A 26,412-nucleotide genomic window follows, 5' to 3' on the forward strand; every position below is an offset into this window, starting at 1 on the left:
TGTACTGGGCTGCTACACAGTTTGGTCTGATGGCTGTCTGTGGTTTGGGACATGTGTGTGTATGGCCCTACAAATGTGTTACGGTACCATACAGTGGGGCAGCATGTAATGTCTGATAGACGGGGAGGTAGGGCAATGACATGTACCACAATCTGTACACAGGCTAAAGTACATATTAACAATACACACACTGCCGACATTCACCATCACTACACAGACCTCAGTACTGTACAAACATCCACAGAATGTCCAGCTTATGTCATGAAATATAACCCCTACTGTACATGACATGTGTAGCACTCTGATACATCACTGGCTTGTTATCAGATATGATGACACTATTTATGGCATACAGCACATATGTACCACTTCATGCATGCCTTATGTACAAACATTGACAGTGGTGTGGCTGACAGCACATACACAGGGCCAGTATAGACATGTTGCTGTGATAACCTTGCATATTTTTCATTGTAACGGTGTTTGTTGCAACATATTTCCTATGAGGGATATGAAGTCAGTAACTGTCACGGCCTTCACCATCTACAGACTTCAATCCTCTCACTACCATCTGCATTCCACAGAGGGATGCACTGTGGATAACACATGAAACCATAGGCACAACACTGTCCAGTGTGCAGATGTCCCTGCAGATGGGGATTCCTCATATGCATGGAACTGACATGGCAGGTATTACTACATGTACAACAGGCATATCCAGACAAATGCTATTAAACCAACATTACTCCAAATGCAGTATAGCAGCACTTAGTCTGTAGTCAGGTCAGGCACATCCCCCTCCTGTTTGTTGGCCTGTTTCCACAGTGTATATTGTTGGAGGTGAATCCACAATCCAGCTGGGATGCCGTTTGCAAAACAACAGATGTAGTTCCTGCTCACAGTGACTGAAAAGGCCCAACACCACAATGATGTTCCTAGGTATTGGAATGTGTTTCCATGCAATTGGCTATGGGATTGTTACCACAGCTGTTCCACATGCAGTCAGCTAGGGGAGGGCTGCAATTGGTGCAGATACCATCAGCTGATCATGAGCATCACATAAAATACACATGCTGCTGCCTAAGCAAGGGAGGTGTGGGTCCCCACATCCACCAGAGAGGGAGTGAGTGATGCCAACAGAGGCAAATACATGTCAGGGAGGGGTGGGAGTGTAAAACTGAAGCATGTTCATGACACACACCAACCAGCATAGGGTATCAAACCCCTGAAAACTATGTAGTGCTATCACAGTTCGATTCAGTTATTGGACGCATCACATGGGTTACCTGATGTGGAGCACTCAGAACATATATATGAGGGTGAGTGTTATCTGCAACAGGGATACAGTAGATATACGGTAGGTGTCGTACACGTGCCTATCTGCATGTGCAGGTGTCAGCGTCAACACAGGCACACTCACACAGGGATGCACACATATTGACACACCTGGCAGGGCCAGGAGTGCAACTCATCACTAGTGGGATTGCCACAACACGTCAATGTGCAGGTATCACATGCACCACACGTGTCATACGGACGTCGTGTGGGCAAAGGGTACAAGGAGATGTCACACATCAGACAGCATGCTTCGGTATGCCCTGGGGGGTTGTAGTGAGTGTGGATGTGGACATACGCACCATACAACACACACACACACACACACATAAACACATAGGGTGCCAGTTCTGACATGCATGGGTGTATGTCTACACGGGTGTGTGATGGTCAACTGTGCCAACAGGCTGTACAAGGGTAGATGATGGGTATACCTTGGCATCAGGCCACATGACAAAAGTCTGCATTGTGGCTCAGGTCTGTAGTTACTGCATTTGCCTACACAAGTGGGTATTGCATCCCCCATCCAGTCACCTGAATGACTATTGTGTGTGGCCAATGCTGTACACCACATGCCATGTATGTGTTCCTTAGTCCATGACATGGATGGTGTCTGGGATGTGCACACCTCTCACATGCATGTACAGTGACATGTGGAAATGTACCTGGGATGTCTGGCCCATGTTGTGAACACAGATTATCACCGGATGTGCCAGTCTTGCCCACCTGTGGCAGGAACTGGTACTGGGCATCAGGTTTACAGTTCACCTACATTGATGGCATGTCAGCAGCATTTCCTGATGTCCATGTCATCTGTCTACAGGACATGTTGTTAGGCATGGTATGTTTGTTGTGAGTCACATGTGAAGGCACCACAGGAGGTGCACTGTCTGCATGTATGTGCATATTGGACAGATGGGCAAGGTGACATGCCCTCTGTAGCCCACTGCTATCACTGCATAGCTACTATCAGTGGCCAATATGCAGTGTACTACCCATGTATTGCATACTGCCTAGGCTTGTGTGTTCATATGACACATGGGTTGAGTGTGTGCTCTGGGTAATAGTGGGGTTGCTAACTTGGATTGTCTGGCCTTGATGTCACATGTATGGGTATGGCTTTGCACCCCAGCCTCCCAGCTGATTTACATCTGTTATCCCTCTATGGTTGACATTGTGATATATAGTAGGGCCACCATAAAATAAATTAGCAAAACCCCCTCCACAATGCCCACAGTTGACACACACTCACCTCTGCACAGGATACAGGTTACGCACACACACACACACACACACACACACACCCACCCACACCTGTCATGTCTATTTTTTTACACTACAGCACTACGCAGTTATAGCACGCGCCACAGACATTACTGGAGTACTATTTCCCTACAGGTGTATTTCACAGTGAATGACATCAGCAGGATTACCAAAGTAGTGCATTTCAACTGTACTGCAAGTGACTAGCCTAAAATGCATTGCTCGCTACACAGCCAGTGAGGCACACACAAAACATCAAAACTGACATGAGTGGGTATAGAACCCCTGATCGAGGTCTATATCACACTACAGCATGGAGCTGTTATGGGATGCACCACAGGGACTGCTAGAGACTTCTTTCCCCAAAGGTGTATTTCACATTGAATGACATCATCAGGTTTACCAAAGTAGGGCATTTCAACTGTACTGCAAGTGAGTAGCTTAAATGCATTGCTCCCTACAAGACAGTGAGACACACATAACATTCACAACTGACACGTGTGAGTATAGAACCCCTGATCGAGCTCTATATCACACGGCAGCATAGAGCTGTTGTAGGCCGCACCACAGGCATTACTAAAGAACTTTCTCCACAAAGTGTTACTTCACAGTGAATGACATCAGCAGGATTGGCAACGTAGGGCTTTTGAAATGTACTGTGAGTGAGTAGCCTATGATGCATTGCTCCATAGACAGACATTGCAACACACACAAAACATCCAGAACTGCCATGGGTGGAGATGGAACCCACCACAGTCCTACACCACACTTAAGCAGTACACAGTTACAAGACGCCCTACAGAGATTACTGCGCTATGACTTTCTCACAAGTGTATTTCTAGGTGTGTGACATCAGCAGCCTTGCTAAAGTCGAGTATGTGTATTGTATGGGGTGTGAGTGGCCTACTCAGACACACACACACACACACACACACACACACACACATTCACACACCAGCACACACACACAGTTGCCAGGTCTGGGGTTAGAACACCTACCTCACTACTTTATCACACTATAGCAGTACACAGTTACAAGGCACGCTATGGAGATTACTGGGCTATGATTTCCCCAGAGGTGTATTTCTAGGTGAGTGACATCAGCAGCCTTGACAAAGTCAAGTATGTGTATTGTACGGGTGGTGAGTGGCCTGAAAAGCATTGCTGTCTATGCAGTCAGACACACACACACACACACACACACACACACACACACACACACACACACACACACACACACACACACACACATTCACACAGTTGCCAAGTCTGGGGTTAGAATGCCTAACTATTTTATTACACTACGGCAGTACACAGTTACAAGACGCGCTATGGAAATTACTGGGCAATGATTTCTCCAGAGGTGTATTTCTAGGTGCGTGACATCTGCAGCCTTGCCAATGTTGTGTATGTGAACTGTACTGAGTGTGAGTAGCCTAGAAAGCATTTTCCTCTACACAGCCAGAGACCAAGACATGCACACATACACACACTCACACAGTTGCCAAGTCTGGGGTTAGGACTACTACCTAACTAGTTTATCAGTGCAGCAGTACACTGTTATGGGACGTGTCATGGGGAACACTGAGATACAGCTCCAACAAAGGTGTATTTCACATTGGATGACCTCACCAGGCTTGTCATGATACTGCTATGGGGAAGGCGGTGTGTGCATGTGCCGTAACACATTCATGTTGGGGTTGACATGCCACATGCGGGCACACACAGGGTCATATGCCACAGGTACGTGTATACAGTTACTAGGGGGCACACCTGACTGTTACCATAAGTGTACATGGGATGTTGGGCCACACCTTACACTTTTACACTGTTGCTAGGACTGTACTGGTATGCCAGGTACACCATTTCAGTCTGTAGTCTTACCTGTCATGCTGGCTAGAGGCATACCAGTGTACTATAGATCGCAGCTTTCACTCCCTACATATTAGTTTCTGACTTCCTAGCCTTCACAACTGACATCCAACTGGCTGGCTTGCTGTAGTCTGTCTGTGTAGAGCTAGGGTTGGGGTTACCCATGGGGCTCATTCAGAGGCCATAGTACAGCATTTGTTTGTGTTTGTCTATACCTATCCCTCTAGTTGTGACTGTTATTGGGTATGTGCCCCCCCCGACTGGCATGTGTGAGTCACTTACCTTGTGAGTGTCCCAGTATTGAGGGTGGTGATGCAGGGCTGCCTATGTCGGATGCACATAGTACACTCCCTATACATGGTTGAGCTCAGGTAGTGTTATGTTTGGCATCTCTTTTACTGTATTTGCGAGTTGGAGAGAGGTGTCATTCCCTGGGTCCCTACTGTGTCAGTGCATGCACTATGCGTTGCCTCCTGGCCAAGGCCAGGGCATACTGGACATGTCTCCTTATTGCCTACTGGAGCAGGCTCAGGTTGTTCTTCCTTTGAGTCACTCTGCTCCTGTGCAGGCCTTGGCACTGGTGGGGGGCTGTGTGGCCCTGCCCTGTGCTGTTCCTGCTGCAGCTGTTTCTGCAGGATCATAATGTGTAGCATGGCACATACAAGGACAATTTGGGTACATGTAGTTGGTGAGTACTGCAAGGCTCCACTGGATGTGTCCAGGCACCAGAACTGTGACTTCAGCATCCCAAACACAAGCTCTATTATGATTCGTATTTGTGTGTGTGCATCATTATGGAGTTCTTGTTCGGGTGTGTGTGCATTTCTGATGGGTGTTGTCAGCCATGGCTCCAGTGCATATCCAGCATCCCCCACTAGGTGACCGTGTGGGATGTCCCCATTGGCAAATGTCTGGTACAGCTATGTCAGATGCCAGATATGGGAATCGTGGTAGCTTCCAGGGCAGCCACCACACACATTCATTATTATGCCCTGGGCATCGCACATGACTTGGTAGTTGATGGAGGGGAAGCCATTGCATTTGATGTAGACCCTACCCCGCTCACCTGGTGGTGCTTTCATGCGTATGTGCATGCAGTCTATTGCACCCACTACCTCAGGGTATTCTGCTAGGCGAAAGAGACGTATATTGCTGGCCAGTGCCTCACGGGTGATGGGGAAATATACATGCTCACCGACAAGTTGATAGCAACCTCTCATTTGACAACCACATGGCCAAAGTGGTTAGAAAAACATTTTATATAGCCCATCTAATCATGAAGGGATTCACATCTAGATCAGGGGAGGTCATCGTGCCTCTTTACTCATCCCTCATCAGGCCCATAATTGAGTACAATGCCCCTTTTGGGATGTACCTTACCAGACACCTGCAGCAACTGGAAAGACCCCAAAAGTACCTCACCAAGAGGATCAAAGGGCTCAAACAGATGCCATATGCTGCCCAGATAAAGAAACTCCAGCTCTACTCAGTGGCATACTGCCTGTTCAAAGACGATCTGTGCCTGACGTATAAAGCCATGTCCAACCTGGAATTAATGGACATGCTGCACCTCAGAAAATCCAAATCCCATCGAGCTACGCGCTCGAGAGACTTGAACCTCAGCACTGAAATAAATAGGACATGCTGGAGGGACAGATTCATAACCCAGAGGCTCCTTCACTCTGGAATAAAATCCCAGTTCAGGTTAGGCAGAGTCCCTCATTGACTCTCTTCAAGAGGAATCTTGATGAGTGGATGGGAGATCGTAGGTTTACCCCGGGTATCACTTCTGTGTCACTGTTAGACAGAGGCACAGTATACTAACCTCGAAAAAGGGCATAGCAAAATAAATTTAAAATGGGTGTCGAAAGCCAAACACATTCTGGCTAGGCTTATAAATGCCCTAGGGCAGATAGCCTAGAATGAACCTATGACATGTGCTGACATGGAATCCAGGAACTGATGGAGTACGCTGGATGCTGATGCCGGTGAAATCCCCATCATATCCCCAGTTGGACTTTGGAAGGTACCTGTAGCTAGTATTCTTAGGCCTACACATACCTTGGTATCCACTGGGATGGGTTCCCCTCTGTTAGTTGTGTGTGAGGCGTGGCCGGCATAGCTCAACAATTTGCTGTAGGAGGTCCCTGCCCACCCTATAGCGCTCCACTATCTCCAGCTCATGTAGCCCTTGGTAGGTTACCCTGGGTCTGTACACTCTTCTCCATCTCCTTACTGTGGGTTGCTCAGCAGCATTCATATCCTCACCCCCCTCAGTCTCTTGCACAAGCTGGTTTATGATAGCAAATGCAGCCCCTAACATTTTTTTCTCTTTCTTTCGTTTTATAACATTTCCCCATCTGTATATACTGGTGGTGCAGGGTTTTGGGGAAAAATAAGGGGGAAAGGTGTTTGCATAGTTTATAGTGGGATGCTGGGCTGGTATGCTGCCTGTGTAATTGGCTGATTCTGATGCATTTCACCTGTTAGCTAAGCTAGTTATCCTTGATTACCCTCCTAATGCTGTTTGCCTCCCTGTTTAAGCCTGTGTGCTCGCCGCACAAACAGAGTGCTCATATGTGCACAGAGCTGCTTTTCCTGGTTTAACTTCCTTTTTCTTCCTGTAGGACCTGGTTCACTGTGCGCACACCCGCTTACACTTTGTAAAGTGTGCTAGGCAGGTTTAGACACACCCCTGACTTAGCTGTGCTAACCTAGGAGCAATCTCGAGCCACAGGTCTCCAATTCGCTTACAGTATGCCTGACACACACCACCATGATGTCACCTATATCCTAGTCTTGCACCCAGCTATTTGTACTCTTATACTCTTGGGAGCTGCCTCACACCCTGGGAAAATCTGGGATTCACTAACCTTTCCCTCATTTGCATTGGATTGCCTACTAATGCATAGTTACATGTCCCACACTGAGCCTCCCCCCTTAGCAACCACTATTCACTGGCCAAGTTGTCTTTTGCCTGCCATTGACTTGCATGGCAGAATATTGATTTTAGTTAGAATGCTTATTTTAGGTTTATTTTATTGATTTCCCCCGATCCCGTTTGCGCGTCTCTGCCCTATACTTAACCAGGAGAGATCGGCGAAAAAAATTAAAAGTTGTTTTTTTTTATTTATTAAACATTTTGCAATGCCAATGGCCTTCTACTTGGCCATTGGCATGCTTCCTCTGTAATATGCAGCCTTTATTTGGAGCTGTCATAGCTCCGTTTTGTGGTTTGCAGAAATGTACTGTGTTACTAACCGAGTACATTTCTGCAGACTGTACTCGTCCTGCACTGACAGCTGCCGGCTTCCTGGATCGCATATTACCCTCATTTGCATGGTTTTCGCCTGCAAATGAGGGTAATTTGCATACAGGAGCTCGGTCCGAGCAGGATTAGCCTAAGAGCTCACATGCACTTCCCGACAGCTCATTCCTGGATCGCACGTTGGCCATATTGCCGAAAATAGCTCTTAAACTAATCCTGCACACTATAAAGGGCTTCGTAAATCCAGGGGATTCAGTTTGAGTCCCTACTACTGAATCCACATCTTCCATATCAAATATCCTGATAGATATCGTCAGAAATTAACTTGTCTTGTTATATTTTCCCTTCTAGGTCCCCCTGATACATCCTCACCTTTGCAAATCAAGTTCCAGTTCCCACCAGTAAGTAATATTCCCTGCTGAAAGCTGATCATTTCTACCCAAATTTTCTTAAACTCCATAATAGCAGGTTTTTGTGGAATGTAAATACATGCCAGAGTAATTCTTCCTTGCCAGTAGCCCCTCACTATCAGAAGTCTACCATTGCTATTTTTCCTCTTATATCAGTATTGGAGCTCCTCTAGTAGTTAGTAAGTACTCCCCTTTTCCTTTGTCCCTGATATTCTGCTGAATATCCATTCTAAAATCCTTTCTTTGTCAAATTTATGTGCTCATTTCTTTCTACATGTGTCTCCTGCAAGCATTGCTATTTGCACTCTGGATTTGTTAATATAATTCGATACCGTTTCCTTTTTGTCTATACCTGTAAGGCCATTTGCCTTTCAAGATAACATAGAACAAACACACAAAACTATGAAAATGTCCCCTTTTCTCTCATAGTTAAAGAAGTTGTGAAAGTTTACTCCGTAATGGTTATGGCATTTACATTGTGCTGCTTTGGTCAAGGTCTGCTTCAGTTTGGCATAACATTTAGAATACTTGGATACATTCTCAGAGCTAGTAACAGGGATCACAAGAGTTTTTGTCCCAATCATTGAGAAGCTGTGTTCACTACAGTACAACCTGTTTTGGTGCTTTCATAGTGATAGACCATTCTTTGGAAGCTAGCAGAACAGTAATGTTCAGAATGATATGTTAATGTAATGAGTATGTGTATTCTGTTTATTGTTTCTAGGGAAGACCAGCTCTTTTTTAGATGAGATTACCATATAATCAAGCTGGTATAGCATATATTTCCACTTGTGTTCCTACCTTTATGGAAGAGAAAGGAAAGTGAGGTATTTTTGTGCCCCCCCCAAACAAATAGTTTGATATGGTAATTGAATGATACTGATTGAGCCAAATGTTGAGGCACCTGAAAGCTTTGAGGATATCAAGAGGTAAGTGAGTGGAGTCAGTGAACTGGTGCTGGTGAATTACAAGAAGCTTTTACTTAGTCTCAAAAGTTATTATCTTCCTTTTTGAAGAGTAATGAGAAGTAGGTAGCTAGATGTGTCAAGTCAACTTCAGGCTGATTTTAATTACAGATAGGGGCTTGGAGTAGTGCATTACAGTGCTACCTGCGTGAAGTAGATCAGGAAGGTGTGATGGGTCCTTTGATGGCTTGTTTATAAAGAGTAAGGGAACCATAAATAGAACCCTGGGGAATACCTTGGTAAAGAGGAACATGGGTGGAAAAGGAGGTAATTATCTTTACACTGAAAAAATGTGTTAAAATAATTTCTAAATGGTAACTGGGTTTACTTCAGCTGGCTCTTCCTCACACATCTACAAGAAGCTTTGGTTTAGTTTTGCCAAGGCTTTAGTAATGTCTGTGAGTATTGCTTCTTTAAGATTGGCTTCATGAGCAAAAGCTTCCCTAAAGTTTCTGAATACTGCTGTTTTAAGGTGCTTTTTATCCATACTAAAAACTGAATCATTGAGCATCTGTGCTCCAAGTCCAAGAACTATATTGCTTTCTGGAAAATAATTTGAGTCTTTATGTAAGAGGTCAAGTCTGCTTAGATGAGTTTTTAAAGATTTTTATGAATTTTCTCCATTTTAATTTTTCCTTGTGGCAGAGTAGTTTGAAAAGTAAAACCGTGTTATATTGGAATTAGTGGATTAATTCCACTACTTTAATGGAATTTAGTGGAGGCAGAACAGAAAGGGGGGTTGGAACTTTTTGAGGAAGTCCATAGCAGAAGCAGGGCCTTGAGCAGTCTGGATCTATTCTGAATTGTACCAGTTGTTCTTGGATCCTCTTTATGTAAGTTAAATTCTTTCCAGAAGTGTTGTGGTTTCTTAAGAGTGTTATTTGATAGGTTTGTGAAGATACTTTTTGGCAGTGAATAATCTTTTCTTGGCAAGTTCTCATAATATGAATCAATTAAGTATTGGCATTTGGGGTACATTTCCTGGTGGATCTTTCTCATCTTCTGATATTGTCTTCTGTTTATTCTGGCTGGACTTTTGAAGTCAGGTCATAATGGGGTAACCATAATTGTAAAAATTTAAGGAACTCAAGTATTTTGTCTGCTAAATTAATGGATTTGAATGGAGGACTTGTAACAAGTTTTTGGCTAACAGTTGATTTTTTTCATTAAGGTAGGTGTGTGTGTGTGTGTGTGTGTGTGTGTGTGTGTGTGTGTGTGTGTGTGTGTGTGTGTGTGTGTGTGTGTGTGTGTGTGTGTGTGTCTACACACACACAGTTTATTTGGTCAAATTGTAATTCGAATTACTCAGTTCTGGGAGTCTGCATTGGCGATGTCTGAAGTAATGAAGTGATTACTAAATGTTAGTGAATTAATTTTGAGAAAATATTTAGGATTTTTGTGATTAGAAATCATGTAAGTAATGGTTATTGCCGCTTGGGCGGGGTATTTCGTTTACATGATTTAATACATAAAAACACATCAGGATGGATAGCAGCATCATAAAATATAAACAAACTGATTAGCAGACAGACCTTACAGACATACATGCTTTACATTTCAACAGCTTACTACAAAATGGCAGTCAGGCTCGCATGTGCTCAGTTTTTATACACTTGTGCAAGCCCTTGGATAGCTTCTTAAAGATACATATACACACATCAATTCACTTCCTCCCTCTTAAATATTGCCCTTAGTAAAAGCAACATTGGAGTATGCATATTTATAGACATTAGAAACAAAACACAATGCTAATTTCCAAGTTGCCATGTATCTGTTACATGGTCTGGACATACGACAGCATTTGGTAACATAACAATCTGGACTGAATTTAGCAACAGGGACAGTCTTCGGTGAACAACTCTTATCAGGAAATTCTGGATTCATCACAGGAATGGGAATATTTTCTGGAACTGAACACTGGACAACTCACTCTGAGATAGTCTTTCTCACAGGCTTTGTGCTGTGGTATAGGCTTGAACACTGGCATCAAATGTTTCCAATTCCTCCTAAACTCTGCTCCTTGTGATTCCACAATGTACAATCTCGGCTCTGGGCAAATACATTTCATGACTGCAGTCTGGTGATGACCTTTGGATGCTTGCATCCTTACCACTTCTGCTTCTCGTAATGGATTGAGTGGTTTGCTGGTCTTATCGTAGTAGAACTTCTGGGTTAAATGCTTCTTAAACAGATTGGTTTTCACTGACCTGTTCTTGACACATGGAACCAACAATTTACTAGTGATTGGTAATGTGGTTCTGGTTTGTCTCAACAGAAGTCTCTGAGCAGGTGAACCAAGATGTTTATCACAAGGAATATTTCTGAGATTCAAGAGATTCAGTAAAACATCACTATTGTCTCAATTTGAACTGCACATTCTGCCGGACGATTTGATTGTGGATACTTAGGACTACTCGTAACATGAGTAAAGTCCCATTCTTTGGCAAATCTTTTGAACTATTGGCTTGTGAACTACATGCCATTGTCAGAAATAACTTTGTGCAGACTACCATGGACTGCAAAATGACACTTCTTAGTAATGATAGTACTGATTGCTAGGTTAGGAAGTAGGTTAATCTCAAACCAATTGGAGTAGGAATTTACTCACACCAAATAATATTGACTGTTCCACTTGAAAATGTCAGTGGCTACTGTCACCCAAGGTATTCTGGAGTCAGGTTTAGCTGAAGTGGTTCTTTCTGTTGATGTGGCTTAGTACTGTTACATACAGAACAAGATAAAAGTGCTCTCTCAATGTCTTGTGACCTATAAGGCCAAAATCCTAGTCCTCTCGTCCCTCTTGGTAGAGTCTGTTCCTGGGTGACCACAATGCAAGATAGTAATGTACTCTTGTTGCAAGGACTTTGGAACAATTACTTTCAGACCTTTCACAATGATACTATTGTCAGACAAAATCTCATCTCTATGGAAAGTAAGGTTGCACTTCTTGAGGTATACTGGATTGCCTTGATCCTTGGGCATCCTTGATTGATAAAGTGGTTGAATCTTTGTAAAACTGGATCTATGGCTGTATGATCTCTCAGCTCATCAAGACGTGGAAGAAAAAATTCTCACTTCCATGACTTTAAAATCAAGGTTCTCAGTCGCGTGCTGTTCAGTGGTGTTTCTGGCCGATCTGGATAATGTATCAGCGAGATAAAGAAGTTTGCCTTTCTTGTAGACAAGAGTGAAATTATACTTTTACAATCTTAGCATCATGCAGTGCAGTCTGGCTGGAGCTGAGTGCATAGGTTTTCTCAAGATAGTGACTAGAGGTTGGTGGTCTGTTTCAATCTGGATAGGTCTGCCATAAACATAATCATCGAACTTCGAACATTCAAACACAATTGTCAAAAGCTCTTTCTCAATCTGAGAATACTGTATTTCAGTTTGGGTAAGAGTTCTCGATGCAGAGGCAACAGGCTGACCCTCTTGTAGAATGACTGCACCAAGACCAAATTTTGAAGCATCACATGTAAGAGTAACTGGCTTGTGAACATCATGGTATCTGAGAGTTGGTGGACTAGCACTTCTCTGTTTCAGGACATAAAATTCTCTTTGTTGCTCTAACCAAGACCAGGATACATCTTTACATGTCAGCTAAGTGGTGCTGATAGCTGTCTCAAGTCTGGAATGAACTTGCCTGGGTAGTTAACCATGCCAAGAAAACATTGCAGGGCTTGAACATTGTCTGGAGATGGCATTTCAAGAATGGCTGTTTGCTTAGAAGGGTCTTGTCGTAGGGCCGAACTAGTAAATAAATGACCAAAATAAGTAACCTCTTGTAGCCTGAATTTGCATTTCTGTGGATTGAGCTTAAGATTCACTTGACATGCTCTTTCCAGAACTTTTCTGAGGTTTCTGTCATGCTCATCTTCACCATTACCTCCTACTAGTATGTCATCTACTGTAATAGCACAAGGATACCCAGAAAAAAAGTTGCTGTATTGCAGATTGAAAAACTTCACTCGCAGAATTTATCCCAAATGGCATTCTGAAAAATCTGTACCTTCCAAAAGGAGTACTGAAAGTAGTTGGCAATGAGGATTTCTTGTCAAACTGAATTTGTCAGAAGACAGAAAAAAACAGTGGCATTTGGCATCAGAGCTGCAACTTCTTTGACTCTGCACATTGGATGATGAGGTCTTTTTAGTGCTTTGTTCAAATCTCATGGATCAATACATATTCTGATGTCATCTGAGCTTTTCTTATGAGCTACCACCATGGATGAAACCTATTCGGTAGGAGTTGATGAACCAACTGGGCAAATCGCACCTTGTCACATCATTTTATCTAACTCAGCTTTGACTCTGTTCTGCATGGCTACTGGAATTTTTCAAGCTGACCTGATAACTGGACTGACATCTGGGTCTAACTTCATGGAGTACACAACTGGAAGTTTCCCTAGTTTGTCTTTGAAAAGATCAGCATAGGTAGAAAAAAATGTACTGAACAAAATTAAAGTAGTGGTCTTTCAAGCTAACTTGGTGGACTCTCTTGTTAAATTAAAGCAGTCCCATTTTCAACTGTCTTGAGCCCTAATAATGACTGGACTTGTCTCTTGACCACATAAAATAACAAGTCATAGCATCTCCCATCAGAATAATATGAAAGCACTACTGAGCCTTCACTTTGAATTTCTTCACCACTATAAGCAGCAAGCTTCACACACCTTGCCAAATCGAGCATTTCACCATGATACACTCCAGCAAATGTTTCTGCTGACATAACATTGCACTTTGAGCCTGTGTCAACTTTGAGCTTTATGGGTTTTCCATTCATGCAAATAGTACAAAATACTTCATTCTTTGCCCTTAAATCTACTGCATCAACGGTTTCATGAAGCACTGACACATCATCAGCATAAAAGTTGGGTTGCAGCTTTCTGATTGATCAACTCACTTAAAATGTTCCCTTTTAATAAGAATGTGGGCCTTTTGATGTACAGACACTCTTGAAATTTCCTTTTAAATTCATGATTTCCACCACAGTTACGACAGTTGGCAGTGAAACTGGCTAAGCATTCACCCTCACTCTTATGCCTGTTTGCTGACTCACTCTTATGCTTCACTGAGACTGTGCAAACTCTGGAGTTTGCTGGAAAACTGTGGGGTTTACCAGTGGATGCTGCGGGGCTACAGTTTCTGCCATGTGCTTGGGCCTGTTTCTTTTAACTACGTGCTGCATACTATCAGCATGAGCTCTGGAAGTTATTGGAAGCATGCATCTCTCATTTGTAAGCAAATGTGTGTGGTTTTCTGTGAGCTTGTATATCTGATAAATCTCAGTGGCCTTATTCAAAGTTAAATCACTGTCATGAAGCAAAATCTCACAGTATCATCTTTAATACCACACACAAGTCTGTCTTTTATCAACTCATCCCTTAAATTACTAAATCTGCATGTTTTAGCCATGTTCCTCAAGTCAGTCATAAATGGTGCAAAAGTTTCACCAGGCTTTTGATCTCTTGTATAAAGTAAGTGCCTTTCCATTGTAACATTTCTCTGTGGGTTACACATTTCTCTAAATTTGCATTTTAAGCACTCGGTCCTCCCTTGACTCAGCCAGTAGAACAGTATGACGGTTCTCCCCCTCTCCTGCATAGACAGCAGGTGCATACACAAATGAACATTCCCTTTCTATGGCTTCTGACCCATCTAAATTAAGCAGAATAAATGCCTTTGTATGGTGATCTTTATCAGGAAATGCAGCCTGTATGAAAATGTTTTCCTGCTCAAACACTCTCCAGTTATTGTCAAAACAAGTGCACTGGGTTTTCAAAATCCATCTGCCATGCCCACAAAGTATGTACAAACACAAAAAATATGGCCCTTGTAATTATGTATGAGCAAACTGTTCTGTGAGCTTGTAATAACATTCAAATGCACAATAAACACTTTGAAATACTGTACTTTGCGAAATATGCTCTAAAATGGCTGTATCTTACAAAATAACTTTACTGTAATACTTCACAAATATGCAAACACTTTATACACTACTGATAACTCTGATATATTTAATATGAAAAATACATGCTTAACGAAAATGCGTTCATTTACTCTTATTTTATTCATTTTATGCAATTTCGACTTTATTTCAAACATTTTCCATAGTAATTTGAATATTTTTATCAATATCAGACAAATCGGTTTATTCAAATATCATTTAGAATGTTCTGTATGCCTCAGTTTATATTTTGTGAATAAGAAATAGTTTGAGCAAGTTTTAATATCTAAAATTAATTTCTGTCCTGTTTTCCGAATTATGCTTGCATTAGGGATGATTCAGTGCTGTATATTCCTCCAGTACCAACCAGGTGCCTCTTGGACTCAAATGGAAGAAACTGGAGCTCTTTCTGGCAACGAGTCGTTTTGGCCATGCTTCCTTTAACACTATGCCCTTTAAGATTTGCCGCTTTTGACACCATGTCACTCATCCCTCTCTAACATAGATGCCAAGCAGGTTGGGTATTTCATTTAGATGCTTTAGTACAGAAAACATCAGCTCCACAGCTTACTGCAAAATGGCAGTCAGGCTCACACGTGCTCAGTATTTATATAGTTGTGCAAGCCCTTGGGTAGTCTTTTAATGATAACATTGGTCTACAGTTATTGAACTTGAAATTTGGTCTTGTTGGTTCTTGAAACATTTACGTGAACTCTTAAATCTTTTTACCACTCATTGATATAATTTCTTAGTGCCTTGGAGATTCATATTGGGGTGCATGTTTTGAGAGAGGTAATGGTAATGGAGTAAAATAGTTCGAGGCTGGACATGGAAGATAGATAGCTACTATTTTAGTTGTTTGCATGTCCTAAACCTGTACTACAAAGTATTTCACAGCACCTGCCAGCTTATTCCAAGTTTATTTCCATATAGAAAGGTTCTAAAAGCCATAGTAAGCCCTAGGCCATTGCTTAAATATATTGTGTTGCTGGCTTATAAAGATAAGAGCTGGACAGGGAGGGAAGAAAGGTCTTAATTTCCTATATTATCTTATTTCTATAACCTGTGTGCGTGTTTCCAGAATCTCCGTTGAAAACGCATGTACATAAGAGAAGTGGTAAAATAGTGAAATTATTAACTTGCACGGTGTATTTCAGTATTTAAGAGTGGGCATGAATTATTAAATTTCTATTTGTGCAACTACATTTTCATTTTAAGGGTCTGAACACATTTTTAGGTGTGAAAGCACAATATTGTTTCTGTGACCCTTTTGCTGAAGGGATAAGGCATTATGCAGTTAGAACATTTACTGCTTGTTCCTTAAGTGTTTGCAGGTATCAGTTATAATATAGTTCAAAGTAGGTGTTTACTGTGACATGTCCATGTATTTAGTAGCTATTCTTTGAGAGTTTTTTTTTTTAATTCATATGCACGAGTTATTTTTCTGATGGCCAAGGGAAGCTTGTTCTAGGATAGAGCGGGAGAGTAGCTATATAGGCTTTGGCCTGTAGATATTTTGGCCTTCAATATATAAAAAGTGTTTTTTTTATCAGAGCTCCTGACGTTTCTGACTGGAGTATAACAAGAGATGAGAGAGGAGATGTCTGCACAGGAGGAGGGCTTATAGAGGATGGAATGAATGATGAATGATAACTAGTTGAGAAGATGATAGTTGGTGAGGGAACTCTAAAAGCCCTGAGTGAAACACAGTGATGAGTTAGAGGTCTGGTAAGCTGCAAACCTGGCTATTTTGTTCTAGGTGGTTTCAAGTTTAGTTAGTAGAGAGGACTTGTAGGTTAGTTAAGATTTGTGAGCTGTAGAGGATGCTGGGGAGAAAGTAGGCGTAGACAAGAGAGATCAGAGTCTCTTTTGTAAGGAACATTTTATTTCTGTAGAGTAATCCCAGTTTTTGATGGGTTTTCTTTATGCAGTGGTGAACATGGAGGTCAGGTTTGAGTTGATCATCTATGATGGCCCTAAGAAGTTTAGTTTGAGTTTCAGCATTGAAATGATGATGTTAAATGATGATATAGAGAAGGCGGGTCTGAGATGAGTGAGAGATTTTGGGAGGAATAGAAGAAGTTTGGTCTTTTTGGGATTGAGGAAGTTTGTTCTTTTTGGGATTGAGTATAAGTTGTTTTGTTAGAGAGACAGTTTTCAATAGAGTTGACAGTTTTCAATGGAGTCAAAGCAGTTTTGGGTGAGGGTGTGCAGGTCAGAGTGGGTATCGGAGGTGGAGAGGATAGTGGAGTCATCTGTGTATTGAATGAGAGAAGAGTTGAGGACAGGATGTGTAGAGGTGGTTAGTGAAGATGTTAAACAATAAGGGACGAAGAACTGACCCTTGAGGAACTCCCATTTTGATGGGGAGGAAGAGAGTGAGAAGAGCCATTTAACAGATTCATGTCTGATGAAGAGGTAGCTGGTAAACCAGAAGATGGTTGAATTAGAGTGGCTGAAGTCGTAGAGTTTGAAATGGAGTATGGTGTGAGAGAAGTGCTGAAAGCTTTAGAGAAGTCTAGAAAGACAGGAAACAAAGTTTGCTGTTCTCAGGCTGGGGAAATAGAGTAGGTAAAAGAAATAAGGGCAGTTGTGGTACTCTGATTTGGACAGAAGCCATGTTGGGTGGGGGTGAGTAGGTTTTCTAGGAACAGATAGTCCAGTTTTTGCTTATGTATACATTTTTCTTATTATTTTAGAGAGGGGGAACAGTATTGCTATAGGCTGGTAGTTAGACAGATCAGTGGAGTTGCCGCCTTTGTGGATAGGTATTATAAAGAATTTCTTCCAGAGTGAGGGAACTGTGGATTCAGATATAGAGCAGTTAATGAGGGTGGAAATGGGGTGTGCTATGTGGTGTTTGTAGCTAGCTTAAGGAAGAGTGGAGGTAGGGTATCAAGGACAGCATAGCTTAAGCTTAAGGAGGGGACATTTTATGTAGCTAGTTGGAACAGGTTTCATAGAGGAGTTGTTGTTCTGGGTAGAGGTGGTGGGGGGTAGGTGGAGTTAAAAGTCTGCTCTAGTTTACTGATGGTGTCAATAAAGTAGGAGTTAAGTATGGTGGCTGTTTCTTGGGGAGTGTTATTTGGACAGGAGTTTGAAGATGTTCTTCATCCCACATTGCTGCAGTCCTAACACTAGGGTAGTCCGCTGTCCCAGTCGGCCCGAATACCAAAGTATAAGGCTGACGTCGGTCAAGGCGCATTAGTCTGACGTCAGGACGTCAGGGTACAAATGCGCATGACCGACGTCATATCCTCAGTCTTTTTGCCGCATGGTCCGATGCAGAAGCAGTATTGCGAGTGCAGGTTGGCGTTCTGAAATTTTCTGAAGTCGGAGTTTCAGACCGAATCAAAGTTGGCTAAGTACCCCGTTGGGGAATATTTTGGATTTTTCTTGCCTCAGTATTTAACCGGATGTCAGAAAAAGTGAATAACTGTATTTCTTGTGGGAAACAGATACCTCATAGGGATTACCATACCTTGTGTATACCTTGCTTAGGGCCTGAGCACGACGTTGTTGGATGTCGCTCTTGTGCTAGATTTAACAAACGCACTATAAAGAGAAGATTAGACTGTGCCAGGTGAGTTTTGGGAAGCGTTGTAATTATAAAATGCCGTCGGATGCTCCGGCGCCGCTCTAAAAAGCGCAAGGACAAAGCAGCAAAGCCTAGGTTGGAAGAACCGTCTGTCCCGGACGCCGGTTCTTTGGAGGGCTCGGTGGAGCCGGAGGTTCTGCCAGAGGTTTCTTTGGAGTCTCAGGGAGAGACTTTACTGTTACAAGATGTGTCCTCTCAGGAGGTAGGCCAGGCTGAAGGGGCTTCTCAGGTAGCTGTTCTCCCTCCCTTCCTAAGGTGGTTAGGCCCTCCCTTCTATTTCCAAGGCTTCTTGAGAGGCAGGCCAGGTTTAACTTCAGTGGGTGTCTCTCCTAGTTCTTCAGGGTCTCTGCCTAAGAAACATATGCTTAAAATGGCAGAAGATTTGATTACTATGATTAGAGGTTCTATGCCCCCTCCTGATAAGAGGCCTAGGGTGGAACCTGAGCTTGAGAGTTTTGAGCAGTGTTCGGAGGCTTCTGAGTCTTGGCTGAAGACTTACAGGAGTATCCTCCTTATTCTGATTCTGATGTAGATGATTCTACTCCTTGGCTTCTCCTCCTGAGGATTTTTCTTTTCAGAGACTCTTCATTCCATGAGGGAGCATTTTAAATGGGAAGGTCAAGATTTCTCTGATTCCAGGAAGAGGCTTAGGGAATTTTGTTTCTACCCCAGCATAGGCCTTTAGCTATACCTCCTGTTCTGGATGTGGTGGAAGATGTTTTTGCAGAGGCTTCCCTGAACCCTGATTCTTTGCCTCCTGCCCCAGTTAAACCGGATAGGTATTATAGGGTGCCTGAAGCTCATAAGTATCTTTTAAGAGTCCTAGGGCAGACCCAGAAACTGTTTCTCAGGGGCCTAAAGGTGTTAAGGCTTCTGTTGTTAAAAATCCTGTTCCTCCTGATAAAGAGGCAAGGGCTTTGGATAGATGGGGAAAGAAGGTGTATACTTCTTCCACTTTAGCCATGAGGGCTTTGAATTGTCAGTTCCACATGTTAAAATACCAAAATTATCTCCTTTCACAATTGAAGTCTAAGGTGGATGCTCTGGCGGAAGGTATTGAGTGTAAAGAGTTGCAGGATTTAGTACATGTTTCTGAACAGGTGGGTAAGCATTCCTTGCAATGTGGTTTTGATACTGTACAGGCCTCTTCGAGGGTGGCTGCCACTGGTTCTGTTCTTCGCAGGCACGCCTGGCTGAGGGACCAGAATTTAGCTGAGCATGTTAAGACAAGGATTTTGGATGCTCCGTTACAGTCTGATGTGTTGTTTGGTTCGCCTGTGGAAGCAGTTTTAAAGAAAATGGAGGACAAGGCTAAGTCTATGCAGACTGTTAAAGATTTTTTGCAGGTTCAGCCTCCGAAGTTTAGTAGAAATTGGCCTACTAAGGGGTGGACATATCCTTCTTATGATTCCCAGTCTAGGGGTAGGTCTAGATGTGGTAGGGGCAGAGCTCAAGGTTCTTTTAGGCCTAGAACAGGGAGTTCTCCTGCTCAGTGTTCTGGTGAGGGCAGGGGTCAGTCCTTTCGTAAGCAGACCCAATGACTTGCCTTTTCAGCTGCCAGAGCCTTCTCGTCTGGCAGCACCTTTGGGGGGAAGGCTGGCACTTTTCAAAGAAAATTGGAGTTTAATTACCCAAGACAGATGGGTATTGGATATCATTCACCACGGTTACAGGTTTTATTTCCATACCTTGCCTCCTTTCAAAGGCATGCCAGACATTCCTCCTCTACAAAGACAAGAGGCCCACAAGCAAATTTCTCTGTTACTCCAAATAGGGGCCATTCAGCCGGTTCCTGTGCCAGAAAGGGGCCTAGGATTTTATTCTCGCCTGTTCCTAGTACCAAAGAAGGGGAACGCGTGGAGACCAATTTTGGATTTATCTATCCTCAACACTTATCTGGACATTCCCAAGTTCAAAATGTTGACGTTACAACAGCTTTTACCTCTGCTGGGCAAAGATCACTGGATGGTAACTTTAGATCTCAAGGAGGCTTACCTTCATGTGCCTATCAGACTAAGTTGCCGGAAGTATCTGCGTTTTCGAGCTGGGAATTCCCATTATCAGTTCTCTGCATTGCCCTTTGGCTTATCTACTGCCCAGAGTATTCACAAAAGTTCTGGCTCCAGTGATAGCTTACTTCAGGCTAAAAGGAATACAAATCTATCCTTACTTGGACGACTGCCTGATTCTGGCTCAAGAAAAGGAAGACCTTTTTCAGCATTTGGAATATGTGATAGCAGTGCTAAGATGCCTGGGGTATTCTGTGACCGAAATAAGGTCCAGTCTAGTACCCTCTCAAGACATGTGCTTTCTGGGTGTGAGACTGAATACAGCAACCCAGATGGCCTTTTAACCCCGGACAAACAAAAGAATCTTTCCCTTTACTTCCATCAACTATCTCTTCAGTCCGGGCTGACTGCAAGGACAGTCCTTCAAGCCTTAGGGTTCATGGCATCTTGTATTCTGGTGCTTCCCAATGCCAAACTGCATATGAGGAAGCTGCAATGGTATCTCAAAATGTATGGACACAGCACTGCCAGGATTTGGACACTGTCATTCAAGTAATACCTTGCATTCAAAAGGAATTTTTGTGGTGGGCTCAGGAATGTCACCTAAACAAGGGACTCTCTGTGACCCGGCCAGAGGCGAGTCAGATTCTAACGACAGATGCCTCAGACATAGCTTGGGAGCTCATCTGAATGGAAAGTGGATACAAGACAAGTGGCCTGCCAGACTACAGCATCTACATATCAACATGAAGGAGATGTTAGCAGTCCAGTTTGCATTAATGGCTTTCAAGGAGTTACTTCTTCCAGGGCAGGTGTTGATTCTAACAGACAACACAACTGTCATGTGGTACATCAACAAACAAGGGGGAACACATTCTTATCCTCTATGCAGGCAAGCAATGATTTTGTGGGAGACTGCGCTCAGCTTGCAACTAAATCTTCAGGCAAGGTTTCTGCAGGAGCACAGAACTCCTTAGCAGATGTGTTAAGCAGGCAAATCATGGATCCCCACGAGTGGAAACTGGATCTTCATGTATTTCGAAATTTGACAGTGTCATGGGGAACTCCAGACATAGATCTGTTCGCTTCTCCACTAAACCACCAGCTGCCAAAGTTTTGCACGAAAAGGTTTCATCACACAGCTTGGAAAGTGGATGCTCTTTCTTTCAGTTGGAAAAATCTTCATGTGTATGCCTTTCCACCTCTGCCTCTCCTCCCAAAGGTACTCCTAAAGGTCAGACAAGACAAGCCAAGGATGATTTTAATAGCTCCAGATTGGCCTCGCAACACTGGTACCCATTACTGAGGAGTCTGGTAAGGAAGCCTCCATGGCCTTTACCTTTGATTCCACACCTATTGTCTCAGAGGGACGGTCATCTACTCAATGTCAAGCTTCACTCTCTTCATCTAACAGCCTGGCATATTCTGCTTTGAACCACAGCAGGTCTCAACTTCCTCAACAAGTTTTGAATGTGATTATGGAAGCCAGAAGACCTAGTACAAGGAAAGTGTACTGAAAAATGGAAGAGATTTTTATTTTGGAGTGCAGCAAAGGATTTGGAGGTTTCTGAGCCTAATTTGAGTGTGGCTCTTCAATATCTTACTGAGTTATTGGACAAAGGTTTGTCTTTCTCTTCCATTAAGATTCATGCTGCAGCAATTTCAGCTCACTATGATTGTGACCCACCATTGTTTTCTCATCCTTTGTTCAAGCAATTTCTTAGAGGGCAAAGAATATAAGACCCCCACGTACGGCTCCTAGTCCTGCTTGGGATCTCCATTTTGTGTGGGAGAAAGTTACTCTACAACCTTTTGAGCCTCGGCTACTGCTGAATTGAAATACTTGTCATGGAAGACTGCTTTTGTTGGCCATTACTTCTGCAAGAAGGGTTTCTGAATTGCAGGCCCTTATGGCGGTTGAGCCTTTTTGATTTTCCATAAGGATAGGGTATCATTACGTACTAATCCTTCCTTTATGCCTAAGGTGGTTTCTAGTGTGGCTTTAAACCAAACTATTCATTTGCCTACTTTTATGCAGATCCCCAAAATAAGGGGGAAAAGATTTTGCACACTTTAGATGTACACAGGCAGTTGCGTTATTATTTAAGCAGGACAAAGGATTTTAGGCAGTCTCAGCAGTTGTTTGTTTCTTTTGCTTTGAGTTCTCAGGGCAAGCCTGTGTCAAAACAAACTATTTCTAAGTGGATTGGGTTTTGCATTGCATTTTGTTATTCCCATCATGGCAAGGAGATTCCAGCTGGGATTAGGCCTCATTCCACTAGGGCTACTGCCACTTCAACAGCATTTCTAAGGGGTGGCAACTAAGGATATTTTGGAGGCAGCTACTTGGAGTTCAGTGCATACTTTCTCTAAGCATTACCACCTTCCTCTCTACTCTAAATCTAGGGCTGGTTTTGCCACGGCTATTTTGCAGGGCATGTTGACAGCTCCTGCTTCTTTATGATTTGCCAGCCTCCCTTACCTCTGCTTTGGGATTCTACCCAAGTGTTAGGACTGCAGCAATGTGGGATGAAGAACATAGTACAGTTTTGTACCTACCATAAATGTAGATGTTCAAGATCCACATTGCTGCAGTCCAATTTACCTCCCTCCTTCCCTCTGTGTTTAGGGGTGGTTGTGTGGGTGGGGTTGTACTTTTGTAAATTTGTATATATTGTACATATATTTGGTACAGGAGTGTTTGGTGTTTTTTGGTTTTGGCCTTATCTTTTTAGGGTCTTCTGACATCTGGGGCAAGAAAAGACTGAGGATATGACGTCGGTCATGCGCATTTGTACCCTGACGTCCTGACGTCAGACTAATGCGCCTTGACCGACGTCAGCCTTATACTTTGGTATTCGGGCCGACTGGGACAGCGGACTACCCTAGTGTTAGGACTGCAGCAATGTGGATCTTCGAACATCTACATTTATGGTAGGTACAAAACTGTACTTTATGGGGTTGCCAGGATGGATGATTTGGTTGATTGTGTTCCAGAATATTTTGGAATTGCTGACATGGTTTGGGGTTGTAAGTAAAAGTTTTTCTTCTCGTTGTTGACTTATTTTTTGATGAGGTTACAAAGTAGTTTATACTTGGTGGTGGGTGGGAGATTTAGTCTTAGTTGCGAGTTTCCAGGCATTGTCTCTCGTATGCATTAGAGAGTGTGTGGATTGAAATAGCCAAGAGGAGCAGAGAGATTTAACTCTTATTGTTCGGAGGGGGGCAAGAGAATTGTGTATGTTTAGAAATATGGAGTTAAATTTTTGTACAGCTTCATCTCTAGAGGAAGGTAAGATAGGAAGGACCAGTTAATAGAGGAGAACATGTTACTGAATAGGTCAGGGTAGAAGTTTGAGAGGATACAGCAGTCTTTGAATTTCTGTGGCTTGTGATGGAGATGGGGGAATCTTTGTATGCAAATTAGAGACTATTCACTGCTAGTCTGTCTGGTAGAGTATCAGGGTGGCAATATAGGTCAGGATTAGAAACGTGTATCCTGTCAGTGTTAGAACTGGAGTTAGTTGGTTTGTTGAACTGGGTGGGAGCAGAGGTTAGTTGTGTGAAGCTGTGTAAGTTTATGAAAGAGATCTGTGAGTTGGAGGTTAGGGATAACCAACTGATGTTGACATCTCCTAGGAGAGTGGTTTTGTTGGGTATGTTATGGAAGGGCCGGGAGAGTTGTTGTAATATAGGAATATTGTCACTGGGAGGTATATATGTATGTATATATATATGTACACACACACACACACACACACACACACACACACACACACACACACACACACACACACACATATATTGCCACTCTTGTTAGTGTTTTATGGTCATTAAGTTTGCAGTTAGCAGCTAAAAGTTCTGCAGGGTGAAACATAGGAGGAGGGTTGGATAAAGGGGTCAGGTTCAGATAGAGTATATTATGGCAACGCCCCCACTTTTTTTGTTAGGTCTATCTATACGAAGGATATTGTAGCCAAAGGGGAGAATTTTTTTGTTGCTGATGTGGGGTTTGAGCAATGTTTCTGTGATAGTTATTATGGCAGGAGAATATTGGGTCATCCAAGCCTGGAATTTCCTTATTTTATTTAGAATGCTGCGTTTGTTGATTGAGTGTAAGGTTAAATGCTTAATGGGTGAGTTTGAGTGATGTGGTGCAGATTGTGTGATTAGGTTTGTAGAGGAGGGGTTGGAGATTGATCCCGTGTTGGGGTTTATGTCACTGAAAAGAGTAAGGTATTATAGCAATAGAGTAAGGTTGAGGGCAAAAGGTGATGGAAGTGATATTTTGCTTACTACTTAGGGGGGAATGGGATGCGGAGGGATGTTTTGATTTTGGGAAGGAGTGAGTTAATAGTAAGAAATATGACCAATATGGTAAATGAGTGATTGGTGTGACTCTCTATGGCATTGTGAGTAGCAGCTGGTGGAAGGTACCCCTGAGAATAACAGAACAATAACATTTTTATTGGTGTCATTCATTCTGTCTACTTTATGTCCTTCATTCTTCTGTTTAATTTGATAGAGACGGTCATTTCTGATTACGAATGCATACAATAGTAGTTTAGCCCTTCCTATCCATTTCTGTACCTAGGAAATTCTTTTATTCTGTGTGTGGCTAGTGGGAGTTGCACAGTATGTACTAGGACCATTAACAGGATTCTGCCAGCAATGTTACAGTGACATCCTCATATTGAAAGAAGGGACCATTTAATGTAATACAAACTTGCACAACTTGTAGGAATGTCTTTGTAGGTACTATTGCTGTGTGGACAATGTCACTTTTGATATAATCACCTGACTGAGGGTATTATATTTATGCAGCTGTTCACATCTACCAGACAAAACAACTAAGTAAACCTTCATTTTATACCAGAAGTAAAAACTTTCTGTATGAGTAAGCTTTTTGCTGCTGATTATGGTTTGCAGTCTGATTGTCCTGTGTTTCATTTGTTTACTTTCCATTCAGTGTTGTTTTTCCTAAACTTAGTAAATCACAGATACAATCATACTGGAACTCAGTTCTTTGAAATTCGTAAGACAAGACCTCTAAGTGGGTAAGAATGCATACTATGCCAGATGTATCATTTCTTGAGAACATAGTAAATGTACTTGTTCATTTACTAGTCAAGTGAGGTGCCCCTTTTTCCTATCAAACCTGGAAGAAGGCATTAGTATGTGTATATAATGTCCTTAAAACTTCTTTGGTTGGGCTACTGAAATTATAGGATGTCAGAAATTTGACAAATTAGTGCAGGTGATCTGGTTATACCTGGAGCTGAGGCTAACTGAATGGTGTCTGCTGCATACTACAGCTATACAGTGTACTTGCAGTTAGGAATGTATGTTATTGTAGTAGTGCGGCAGAAGTAAATAATCATAGAGTACAGTAAAATAGCAACCATGACATTGCATATTAAGGTAATAAGAGAACAGAGCATTCCAATGCAGTTTCAAACACTTGACCATAACACAGTACGTCTAAAGCAAGGATTTAAAGAAGACAATTGTCTTGCTAATAGAAGATGCTTGTACCACTGATTTTGCACAAGTTACATCTTGGTTAGAGAAATTGTATGAAGTATCTGAATTTTTTTGGTAGGCTTCCCACAGGTAATTAAAACAGCTGTAAAGAAATTCCAGTTAATAAGGAGGCATAGCTGGACGCAGTACTGTCAACATTAAGAAGTAATGGTGCTTTTGCTAGAATGTTCCAGTAGCAAATGTGACTGTTAAGTGCTGATGT

At 42.6% G+C, this 26,412-nt stretch overlaps 1 protein-coding gene across 1 annotated transcript in view; it reads left to right on the top strand.

Moving 5' to 3' along the window:
- Nucleotides 1–26,412, top strand: part of VASH2 (vasohibin 2) — a 1,568,646-nt gene that overhangs the window by 578,892 nt on the left and 963,342 nt on the right. The window contains exon 3 of the mRNA XM_044055500.1: nt 25,667–25,723. Coding sequence (XP_043911435.1) covers nt 25,667–25,723 — 57 coding nt within the window. The remainder of the gene's footprint in view (nt 1–25,666; nt 25,724–26,412) is intronic.

This window comes from Protopterus annectens, chromosome 1.part2, assembly GCF_019279795.1.
Source record: "Protopterus annectens isolate FY-2018-M chromosome 1.part2, PAN1.0, whole genome shotgun sequence".
Lineage (NCBI taxonomy): Eukaryota > Metazoa > Chordata > Ceratodontiformes > Protopteridae > Protopterus > Protopterus annectens.